This window comes from Protopterus annectens, chromosome 10.part0 (genome assembly GCF_019279795.1).
Source record: "Protopterus annectens isolate FY-2018-M chromosome 10.part0, PAN1.0, whole genome shotgun sequence".
NCBI lineage: Eukaryota > Metazoa > Chordata > Ceratodontiformes > Protopteridae > Protopterus > Protopterus annectens.
Genome location: NC_056744.1, coordinates 316,187,569 through 316,200,679, shown reverse-complemented (window position 1 = coordinate 316,200,679; position 13,111 = coordinate 316,187,569). Strand labels below are relative to the sequence as shown.

General features: G+C 39.9%; 1 protein-coding gene across 1 annotated transcript in view; it reads left to right on the top strand.

The window, feature by feature from the left end:
- CCHR10.PART0H1orf112 (chromosome chr10.part0 C1orf112 homolog) overlaps positions 1-13,111 on the top strand; it is a 2,885,111-nt gene that overhangs the window by 2,758,923 nt on the left and 113,077 nt on the right. Inside the window, exon 26 of the mRNA XM_044086752.1 lies at positions 364-492. Coding sequence (XP_043942687.1) covers positions 364-492 — 129 coding nt within the window. The remainder of the gene's footprint in view (positions 1-363; positions 493-13,111) is intronic.

The window sequence follows — 13,111 nt, the reverse complement described above, 5'->3', positions numbered from 1 at the left end:
AAGGCCTGCCTTTCCACACAGATTGGAATTTGTTTTCAGCTTCAATTGTCTTGTCATTTGAAATTTCAGAAAAGAAGTAAGGAAAAGCTAAAACAGGCATCTTTTAGGGTATTGTAAGACTGGTCTAACAAATTAACAGGCAGCTTATGCCACTAATTTCCTCCTGCTTATGGCATGTTCAAATTAATAATAATGACCTGCTGACTGTGATGTTCTCGAAGATCTGGAGTTACAGGCGTTAATGTAATACTAGTCACAGATTATTGCAATCACAGAGTCAGACAGTGTACAATGCTGTTGTGTGTAGGTGCCATTAAGTCTGGATTTATTTCACGTTTTTATCTTTTGATTTGTGATTCACAGACACTGCCACTAGTAGCATGTGATGAAGAGTCACAACTTGACCGTTTAAAACAGGAGAAGTCTGTTTTACATGCACATTTCTGTAGAATCAGATCTAATGTCCTAGACGACAAGCCAGAAGATTTTCAGGTGAGTCAAGTACTTCATTAAAAATGTTACTATTTTTGCTAAAAGATTATTTCCTAGCAAAGTTCTAATAGAGGTGGACTCAGTCAGCATGAAAAAGGCTACAGAAGTAATGCAGCATTAACTAATGTAACAGTTTATTTCACAAAGTCCCTGCACTGGATGGAACACCTGGCTAATGTAACAGGTTATTTCACAGAGCCCCTGCACTGGATGGAATAGCTGGCTAATGTAACAGGTTATTTCACAGAGCCCCTGCACTGGATGGAATAGCTGGCTAATGTAACAGTTTATTTCACAAAGTCCCTGCACTGGATGGAACACCTGGCTAATGTAACAGGTTATTTCACAGAGCACTTGCACTGGATGGAACACCTGGCTAATGTAACAGGTTATTTCAGATCCTCCTACACTGGATAACACCTGGCTAGTGTTTATTTCACAGAGCCCCTGCACTGGATGGAATAGCTGGCTAATGTAACAGGTTATTTCAGAGCCCCTACACTGGATAGAACACCTGGCTAATGTAACAGTTTATTTCACAGAGCCCCTGCACTGGATGGAATAGCTGGCTAATGTAACAGGTTATTTCACAGAGCCCCTGCACTGGATGGAACACCTGGCTAATGTAACAGGTTATTTCACAGAGCCCCTGCACTGCATGGAACACCTGGCTAATGTAACAGTTTATTTCACAGAGCCCCTGCACTGGATGGAATAGCTGGCTAATGTAACAGGTTATTTCAGAGCCCCTACACTGGATAGAACACCTGGCTAATGTAACAGTTTATTTCACAAAGCCCTGCACTGGATGGAATAGCTGGCTAATGTAGCAGGTTATTTCAGATCCTCCTACACTGGATGGAACACCTGGCTAGTGTTTATTTCACAGAGCCCCTGCACTGGATGGAATAGCTGGCTAATGTAACAGGTTATTTCAGAGCCCCTACACTGGATAGAACACCTGGCTAATGTAACAGTTTATTTCACAGATCCCCTGCACTGGATGGAATAGCTGGCTAATGTAACAGGTTATTTCAGAGCCCCTACACTGGATGGAACACCTGGCTAATGTAACAGTTTATTTCACAGAGACCCTGCACTGGATGGAATAGCTGGCTAATGTAACACATTATTTCACAGAGCCCCCCTGCACTGGATGGAATAGCTGGCTAATGTAACACATTATTTCACAGAGCCCCTGCACTGGATGGAATAGCTGGCTAATGTAACACATTATTTCACAGAGCCCCTGCACTGGATGGAACACCTGGCTAATGTAGCACATTATTTCACAGAGGCCCTGCACTGGATGGAATGGCTGGCTGTGTCTCTTATGTGCTCTGTATTTCTTAATGTTGCACTTCTATGATCGGGGCATGTATGTTTTCCTCACCTTAGTTTATTTAGGATCTCTCTGGCCTTGGATGGGGGGGGGGGTGTACACACACAGTGCTCTCCTGGGAGCCCCATTTCTTTTTCAGCTGCTGGTGTACTTCACATGTCCTCCTAATGTGCATTCTTGGAAGATTCTTGCATTCTGTAATTAAGAAGTATTGGCCTACCAAATGTGACTGCTTGCCATGTCACAAGTGAGTTGGGAGGGTGGCTTAATGGCTAAGGTGTTTGCCTTACAAACACAAGGTGCAGGATTTCAGTCTCACAAGGGATAATTGGCTAGGCTTAAAATGGCTCGCAAGGGCAGTTAGCTTAGTACTAAACTATGAACCTATGAACAATTACAGCTCTTTTCTCTCAGAAATATGCACCGTATAAGACTTTTCTGTGAGTGACAGACACATAATTCCTTGAAAAAATTGCTGTATAACAGCTTATTAAGGAAGCACTTGCCCTTGCAGCCAGCCTGCAAAGAATGAAATGTGTTTTTTTTTTTTTTAGGGGCAAGACCCCTGTACTCCCATGTGGACACAATCCCCCTCCCCTGCTTAACTTCATAGCTGCACAACAGAAAGGAAAGAAGAAGCTTCCCTTTAAAGCTCAGAGCAGTCTTCCATTTCCCCTTGCCGAGGCCATCATTCATCTTGCACTGCCTAGATACGTACTCTGCCCTCCGACCTACAAAATATCTGAAGATGGAAATTGATCAAATGGCCCTTGATCACATGCAGGGAAAGTCTACTTAAGTGGCTGTCAAAATTGTCAACATTTCAAATCTGCAACCTTCATGTATTGAAGTCATTATTACCTATTGCTTGAAGCAGACAGTGTGCGAGTCATACATGATCAGGTAGGACAGTTGAGTATAAAATAAGGGATTCAGAGACCACATCTGAGATAAGTCTTGTTACTGGAACAAAAAAGCACTGTGACACCTATTCTGTTTCACATGTATTCTCTCACGGTGACATGGTAACTTCTTGCTTCTTATTCGCTGATGACCATCAGCAAAATCAGTGAGAAGCTTCCTCAGTAATTACTCTTGGGAAGGAGATCAGGGAGACAGTTGCCGCAGTAATTTATGCACAGTAATGTGGCAGTCCTTCCCAAATGAGTAAAGAGATATTGAACTCCATCAATGAGATTGAATCCATTTGCCTTCCCCTAACTGAGGATAAATGTCTGCACATCCTCCAGTGTAATCTCTAGGATCTTTGGCTGTCTCCACTCCTATGTCAGGCTTTGAAAAATGTATCATTTGGTGGAGGAAGGCTGAACACGTGCAGAATAGTGCCATCTGATGCCAACATCAGGTTAGGCACAGGATCATTGCATCAGGTATTAATGCAATGCAAAAAGATTACATAATTTTCAGTGAAAATAGACTGGTCTCTAGACAAGATGGAGGGGTCATAACGATGATTAAAAAAAAAAAAAAACTCTGCTTCACTACATCCTAAGCTTATTATCAAGAATAATTCCAATTCAGGTAGCAGTTCCACTTGGATTCCAATTGAACATTCTGTGAAGAGTCACAACAAAATTTGCATCGTTACTTTTTATATTTCCCCACCTTCACCCCTCACCTTAACAGAATTTTTTCTCAATAACATAATGCATCTCACCAAACACAGAAAACTGATACCCATGGGGACTTAAACATGAACTGGAAGGGGGACTTTGAAAGGCCAGTCATTCAGACTACCTTCCTCCCTAAACTTGACAAAGCTAGTGAATGAATGCACTAGTCTAAACGCTCATACCAAAGCTAGTCCAATTTTAGATGTCCACCTACACAATACCCATGACAAACTGCATACAATGACTATTCTTCCTAACTGCATGAGTGATTGCAATCCTTTTCTCTCTACCTGAGCACTTAGAGCTTCCTAACTCCCTTGACAAATCATCCTTACAGGAAGTTTTGTAACACAACCTCATGAAATCCTCCTGAAAAAAAAATAGTCAGATTGATTAAAACACATTTTAACAGTTTACTGGCCCAAAGACTGCCCTATCCAGATTCTGTAACCTGGCTGTACCCATCCAAGATAGGCTATACCCCATGAAAAAGTAAGATGCAAAAGAAGGTTGTCCCCCTGGCTCAACAAATAGCTGCTCAGTACTATAAAACTCAATTAGCTGATCCCTGTAATAACTGTAAGCACAACAGATTTATCCTTCTTCTTAGGCAACAAGCTAGAATAGCTATAAAAATCATCCAAAGCTGACTTCCTTTGGCAACAGCAGATAAAACACCTTGGTTAGCCTAACCAATTTTGGCAGTGTGTCATATCCATGTGGAACAAAAGCATCTTCCCCAAAAATCATCCACATTCCAAACTCTGCAGAGCTAGGATTAACAATTTTGCTAGAAACATATCAAATCCCCCAGCTCAAGATGGTTCACATTTCCTTTGTATTCCACCTGTACCCCTTCATGAGTTAATGCAGTACCCCTCTTCTACTTCGAAACTATTAACCAAGAAAAGAGTGCAAGACATGTTAGAAAAGATCCATTGTGAGTGCAACCCCTTGTTCCACTCTGTATACCCAAAATCATCAAATTAGCAGCCCTATTCCCAGTAAACCTCTTAATGTATACTTAACTTATCCTTTAGTGCAAAAACTGTTCCTTTAAGTTTTAAACTTGCACCAGTTATACTGCTCTATAAAACCACAGGGAGTCACAGACTCATCAGACTTCTACCCTATTGCCAAGATTTACCCACTAGCAAAAAAACTTGAAAAAATAATTTGTGAACAGACAGTACGATATCTTTTTAAATATAATGTACTGATTCCTAAACACCGTAATTTCTATCCCAGTTACAGTACTTAAACTGCTGTGTATAGGCTGACTGATAATATTTATAACAGTGTGGAAAAAGATCTGATGACTGGTGCAATATTTCTTGATCTCAAAAGAGCCTTCAAAACAGTCAGTTATGTGTAATTGCTAAGTAAGATTACAAACTGTGGTTCCTCTTTCACAATTACTTCCGATTGACCCCCACACTTTATATGGCGGTTACGATTGCTCAGTAAACTGAAAAAATTCCTGCAGAGTCCTAGAGAGGTCCATTCTTGGACCACTTCTATTCTCTCTATTTATTAACAAGGTGCCCTTAGACACCCTAACACTCCACTTCTATTCTGTTTATTTATTAACAAGGTCCCCTTGGACCCCTAACACTCCACTCCTATTCTGCTTATTAACAAGGTCCCCTTGGACCCACTAGCACTCCACTTCTATTCTGTTTGTTTATTAACAAGGTCCCCTTGGACCCCTAACACTCCACTCCTATTATATTTATTTGTTAACAAGGTCCCCTTGGACCCCCTAACACTCCACTCCTATTCTATTTATTTATTAACAAGGTCCCCTTGGACCCCTAACACTCCACTCCTATTCTGCTTATTAACAAGGTCCCCTTGGACCCACTAGCACTCCACTTCTATTCTGTTTGTTTATTAACAAGGTCCCCTTGGACCCCCTAACACTCCACTCCTATTCTATTTATTTGTTAACAAGGTCCCCTTGGACCCCCTAACACTCCACTCCTATTATATTTATTTGTTAACAAGGTCCCCTTGGACCCCCTAACACTCCACTCCTATTATATTTATTTGTTAACAAGGTCCCCTTGGACCCCCTAACACCTGACTGCTTCATGCTTTTACATGATGATCTGTTCACTGGGCATGGAAAATCAAGCCATGAAATCTTTATCAAGCTGTAGTTTGATGTTGAAGTACTTTGGAGCTGGTTAGCTAATAAACTTATAAACATTAGCAAAACTATTCATGTGCTATTTGGCACAGCTGAAAAAATTAAACGTACCCTTATTGCTGTTACCACACTGATTATTCTTCTAAAACATTTTGCCTACAACCACCTTACTTAAGGAATTGTATTAGATCCCTGTCTGTCTCACTCTTTTATCACTGGTTGGGGACAGTTTTGTTTCTATTGCTTGAGCTATCATAACCAGTGAGCATGGCAGAAGGTCTTGTAATTGGAGAAGAAGGAGATACTCATGGAATGCAGAACGGCAGACAGTCGAGTTTTATGACTATGCAGCAAAATCCCTTACTCTCCGGTGAGTCACCCGTTGTTGCCAGTGAGCAGGTTTTGTTTAAAACAACTGATTATAAGGCTTGTGAATTGATGAGAGGGATTGAAAATGACTTGTATAACTTTAAGAGACTGCAGTGTCAGCGCTATCCCCTCAGGGCATGAATAAATATGATTCTTGTGCCCAGGGGCCTTAAGGTCTTATATATGCCGACCTATGGGGACACATATCCTGCTCTCCTGGCACAGTGGCAGATAAAGCTTTTAATTGATTTTTTTCTGCCTGTAGAGATGGAGTTGGATGATAAAATCATTCAACAACAAAAAGACTTAGTCACTATTATCGGTGATGCACCCGTTGATTTGTTTCTGAATGAATTGATTGAGAGGGTGCTTGGCTATGAGAAGAGGTTGTTGCAGCAGAAACGGAGGAAACTGGTGAGAGATGTGAATGATTTCAGTAACAACCATGTCTTTACTTGGCCCACAGCCCAGGAGCGGCAGGAGAGAGAATGAGATGACAAAGGTTTGGAATCTACAGCTACAGTCAATCAGCGGATACCAGTGGAGGTGACATCACCTGCACCAGTTGTTTCAGCATATTCCACAGAAGTAGCAGAACTTCCTCCTACACTGGATCTGGGTCAGTCTTCGGCTCCGGTTAATCCAGTGCCCGTAGTGAGGCAGAAGATTATTCAGCCTCAAAGGGAACAGGTTTTTCCTGTATTGCGTCTTCCATTTCGTCCCCAAAAGAAGAAATCCTATGAGCAAGAAGGGCAGCGAGGAGGATAGAAGAGGAAGGAGCCGCCACTATCCAGCAACATGAGATCTCTAAAGAAAATTTGAGGCCCCAATCTGGTGAGCTACTGTGGAATATTTCTCGGTATGTTTTAACTGATGCCGAACGGTCACTTTTAAGTAAAGGTTTGGGCTTTATTCCAACTGTGAAAGCAGATATATATATATTACTGATACACCAAATGAAATGCGAATATTTGTACGCAATCTTTCTTTAAGAATGACAATTAATAGCAGTAAACTCACTGTTGGGACTGCTTTTAAAAAAAACAAGTATTTTTATGCCTAGTTTAATGTCTGCAGTTCAGGTCTTTTTGCATCCTGTGAATCTGATTTGTACAACTGTCTAGGGCAGAGGCAGCAGCTTAAGAAAAGCAATTTAACTGAAGCTGAACAACAAGCTTTATATGCTTTGCAGAATAACACTGAAGTAGTTATTCGCCTGGCAGATAAGGGGGGGACTGATGGTAGTTCTAGATAAGGACTACTACTATGATGGACTCCATCAGATGCTACAAGATGATAAGGTATACAAAATCATTGAGTTGAGTACTGTAGGAAGAATGAAGGATCGTATTCTTAACAGTCTCCATGAATGTGTTTGTCTGGGATTGATAACAAGAGAACTGTTTGAGTACTTTATAAAGTAGATGAGCCACTTGTACCACAATTGCATGGTCTTCCAAAGGTACATAAAGACCCTGTATGTCCTACTTTTAGGCCCATTGTAGCAGGTGGTGGGTGGCTGACTGACCCCATTTCAGTATACTTCGATAAACAGTTGAGTAGTTTTGAATGAGTGCTGCACTATTTTGAGAGATACGGAACATTTCTTACAAGATTTGTACAGTAAGACTTCTGGGTCAGGGAGTGAGGTAATGGACATCTTGGTCACTCTGGACGTGGTATTGTTATTCACACGTATACCCAGTCAAGAGGGTATAAGTATGATCAAGAATTGCTTAACCAGGTACAGCAAGTTAGAGACCCAACAGATTTAATTTGTCTGTTGTTGGAGTTAGTTTTGGAGCATAATCTGTTTCTTTTCAATAACACCTGTTATTGGCAGGTGTGGCAATGGGCACGAGCTGTGCCAATTCGTATGCGAACCTGGTGACGGCGGAGTGGGAATATCAACGCATACTGAGTGTAGGTGATCCCCATGTGTATTTTTATCGACGTTTCGTTGTTCTTTTTGTGGGATGGAAAGGAAACGAGGAGGCCCTTCGAAGAGTTTCTTCAATACTTGGAATGGTAGCAGTGACTTTTTGAAACTTACCATGAAGTGCTCTACTGAGAGAATTGATTTCTTGGATGTACAGATAGTGAGAGGTGGTTCTGGTGGTTTATCCATCAGGATGCACAGGAAGGAATGTTACCATCTGGTGTATTTGCACAAGGGGTAGCATGCATCCCCAACACATTTTTACTAACATAGTCAAGGGGCAGGCAATGAGAGTTTCACGCTTATCCTGTGAGGAACAAGATTTTATTAATGACCTGGAAAATTTGAAATATGAGTTTATGGGGAGGGGCTACACTCAGATGGAGGTAGATCATGCCTATTGGAAGATTTTTCAGGCGAGAGAAGGTAGGGCTAGGCCGTATTTTTCTAATGATACAAGGACCGGGATGGACAGGTCGAGGCATAGTAATGAGGTCCCAGTCGTTCTATCTTACACTAGGGATGTGAACAAAGTAAGGGAAGTGATACGCAGTAATTGGCACATTTTATCTGTGGATAAAAAGGCAGCTGGGTTGGTTGGTTTACAACCCAGATTTGTGTATAAGAATACGATTACGTTGAAGCAACGATTATGTTACCCTAGAGTGCATACCGTGTGCGCTGAGGGGTTAACAGGCACATGGAAATGTAATTCATGTGCCTTTTGTGATTTCATTGATGAATCCCGATTCTTTAGGCATCCAGGGACTGTTTTTTATGAAAGCTGAGGGCAGCAGCTGACTGCAGTACTAAGAATGTCATATTGATGAGTCCCGATTCTTTAGGTATCCAGGGACTGTTTTTTTATGAAAGCTGAGGGCAGCAGCTGACTGCAGTACTAAGAATGTCATATTGATGAATCCCGATTCTTTAGGCATCCAGGGGCTGTTTTTTTATGAAAGCTGAGGGCAGCAGCTGCCTGCAGTACTAAGGATGTCATATTGATGAGTCCCGATTCTTTAGGCATCCAGGGACTTTTTTTATGAAAGCTGAGGGCAGCAGCTGACTGCAGTATTAAGAATGTCACATATGTAGAGCACTCTAAGGTCTGTTTTAAATTCTATGCAAGTAAAACTAATCACCGTCTAGGGGAATGCATTAGGGACCACACTTATTGCACCAGGAAAGGTCTTGACTATAGTGCTCTGGCGAAGCATACCTTGCAAGCAGGAGCTGAACATGTTTTTTTTTTTCAGGATCTACATGCTTTGGTTGAGAGTGATAGAATGGGGGATTTTATTAACAGAACAGAAAGTGTCGAGCTACAGTGGATACTGAGACCTGGGGCACATCGGGGGTATGGATTAAATTATTCTGTCCCCATGCGACCCATTTTGAAATCTTGGCAGTTGAAATGACATGCCCTACAATGCAACATAATATTGAGTGCTGTTGCCTTAACTTTTAAGTGAGCAGAAACATTTTTAACAAGGGAGTGTTTTGGAGGGAGTTTTGTTAAGTATGATTGGATAATTGCCTTTATTGCTTTTACCTTGATTGTATATATGAGGATTCGGTGCTGTTTTTTTCTGATGAAGCAATGTTCCTTGCGAAAGCGCTCATGTTCAATAAATAATTTTATACTGTTTTTGGAACCTTTATTGCTGCTGTGTATCATGGATTTTTTGTTTTTTGTGTGTTCTCAAAAATAGGATAACTTAAAGCTGCCTGTTCAATATCCAGTCTCCTCACTCGAGAAGGCAAACCCTCTATAGCCATCTGAGTACTCATTCCCAGGATAGAATATGGATTGCCCTTAATGTTGCAAACACGTGTGCTAATACCACACTAGTGCAAACCACTGAGAATAAAATACTACCCCTTCATCAGTGTAGCTACCGATAGAGAACACCACTGCACTACAATAAAAAATGGCTTACAGTATCAGCCAGAAATGTCATACTACTTAACACCCTTACATATACGCTTCTTAATACTGGACACTGTCCACTTTTAAAGACCAGACTGTTTAACAGAGATTGTAATTATAGACTTAGAAATACAAATGGTTGTCTACGGCTGAAAAGTTCTGAGGTCTGTGAGTGCAGACATCACATTTAAGGCCCCTGGTTTATGGCTCTGCGTGTGACATCCCACTCAACTATAGCTAGACCCCCTTACAAAGTGGCCACTACTGAAAAAGCCTTCAATAAAAATGCACCTTCCTGTTGCAACAAACTCCAGGAAGAAGTAAGACTCTCTTCAACAAACTTACTAGATTTGCACTACAGCTGCAAAAATGCCCAATAAAACAGGTTGCCTGTAAGCATTTGAGATGTGGGCTACAAAATACTTATATGGTAAAGAACATTTTTATATTCCATGTAATGGTTTAATACGAACTCAGCTCTTATATTCATTGGAATTGAACTTTAAGATAATTTACTGTCAGTAATGAACTGTACCTACCTGAAAATTCAAAATGATCTATAGGTAAATAATTCAATATTGTGCTTATATTTACAACTGTGGTACTAACAATGCCATTGTAATTTTTGTGTGAATAGTTCTACATTGAGTTGTATGTTTAGTTATATTGTTTGGCTTCTCTGGCCTAGGTCATAACTGAAAAGGGTCCCTGGACCTATCTACTTTACAAATGTTAAATAAAAATTAAAAAAAAAAAAAAAAACCTTGGTACTGTCACTAGCATGCTTTTTACCTCTGCAGGCTTTTACTTGTTCATTTAACCATATTATTTGAGCTGCCTCTTGTGTATGAGGTTACGGGATTTACTCTTTGGGCACTAGCAGACAGATACCTTTTCCTTCCTTCCTGTATATCACTTCAGCTGTGGCTGAACTTAGATGGAGCAGTCACCAAGTTGGAAACTGCAATCATAACCCGCCCCCCCACTAGTTCCCTTGCCAACACTTTGTCTTGTGGAGTGAGCATCAGGCTCATCATGTAGACTCCGGAGTGCTTTCACTTTCCTTTTCGTCATCAGGCTCATTTTGTAGACTCCAGAGTGCTTTCACTTTCCTTTTCGTCATCAGGCTCATTATGTAGACTCCAGAGTGCTTTCACTTTCCTTTTCGTCATCAGGCTCATTATGTAGACTCCAGAGTGCTTTCACTTTCCTTTTCGTCATCAAAAGTTGTATGGTGTCACTAATTGGAAAAAAATTTTTTTGACTGAGAGTGATATAAAACAAGCAGTTGAACAGTTAATTCTTTGTCTGATGAAGCAACGCAGGTTGCGAAAGCGCTCACCTCTCTTTTTTACTTTGTTTAAATAAAGACGTTATTGTGTGGTACCCGGTATAGTGTTTTCTCTCATATACTTCTCTTTTTTTATATACTGGGTTTTACCTGTATAGCCGTTTTGCTTTACGTTCATTAGTTTATTTTATTCGGCAAAAGGACACACGCGTCTATGGAGAACTTAGATACCAACTCATCGAATGATGATCACCATCAAAGATTTCTTAGAATACTGGATATTCCAAATAATCCACTACTTACAGCGTCTTTCAGTGAAAATATACAAGATAATAGAAACAACCAAGATCTATCAGAATTCTTTAACCAATATAAAAAACTTGAGAATCTGATGTACAAATACAAAAGACTCCAATGGCAACGGTTACATCTGCAAGCATCACTAGACTCCAAAATTATTCCACGTGGTCTAGGAATACTGAATATGCCTACATATGGTGAGTCTTTTCCTATTCTTTTGAGAAAATGGCAAGAATTGAATTTACAATTCAGTACAAAATATATGGATCTCTTAATTGACTTTTTCTACCCATTGAGTATGAACTTAAAGCTGAAATCATTGCCACAGAAGCAATTATTAATAAGAACTTTGTACAATATACAGTTTTTCTAAAATGAATGAACTTCAGGATAACATCATGTCATATGAAAGGAAGCTGCAAAACATTAAACTATCAAAACTTAACAGAGACAAAAAAGATTTTGCTTTAAATAATGTCTTCTCATGGCCCAAAGAAAATAACTTTAGACATCAAACTGTTTCTGATAAGGCAAGGAATGTGCATACTACACCTTTAAATTCAGATTCCACCTATGCTGCAGTTACACAAGGCACTCCCTGTTCTCTGGCAACTGAAACAGCTTGTATGCAAGAGGAGAAGAACACCAGTTTAACTCTCCCTGTTTCTGAGTCCTCTGACCAACAAAACAGTAATTTAAAAGATAAAAACAGTAAATTAGGAGCTATTCCAAAGAAAACATATGCAGTTTTACCATCTACAAGTCATACTTCATCGACTCTAAGAAAGGAAGGAACTTCAAACATACAAGTGACTGAAAACACAGAAAGTATTTTTTTTAGATGCCAGCAAACAAGGCGACTTCACTTTGAGAGTACCACTACTTTACAAGAATCGAATGAAACAATATGTACACAAAAGACAGTCACTGCAACTGGGTTCACTGGAAGGAGCAGTACATTCTCCGAAGAGGAGACGGACTTAACTACAGGTTTGATTTTGAACCTTTCCTCTATTATTTTAACACCAGAACAGTTGAATGTTTTAAATAAGGGCCTTTCATTTATACCTGCTAGAAAGGCTAATCTCACAGAAATGATTAAAGACCTTAAATTATTAGGCAGGAATTTGTCTCTAAATGTTTTGTTCCCAAACAATGTTAAAAATAATATGAATGTGTTTAAACAGCCTAGCACTTTCATTCCTTATACTCCCCCGAGTATACAAAGATTCCTTGATATATGTGAAACATCTTTTAGGCAGATATATGATGATAATTTGAGTGACTATTACTATGGAAATCTAAATACAAGTGAATATAGAGCACTGAATGAACTAAAGAACTTGAATTCTGTCGTTATTAAACAGGCAGATAAAGGTGGAGGTATTGTTATTTTAGATAAGCAATTGTATGTACAACAAATGTATAAGTTACTGCTTAATAGTGATACATACAGAGGAATCTCAAAAGTTACAGTGAATGCCATCATTGATAAAGTGTCTTTTTTGATTTTTGACTTATTAATTACTGATTTAATAGATGAACCACTGTTTACTTTAATGTCTTGAATCCAACTATTCCTAAGATTTATGGTTTACCAAAGGTTCATAAAGACAGAAGTCTGCCACCAATGCGTCCCATAGTCTCAGGCACTGGTTGGTG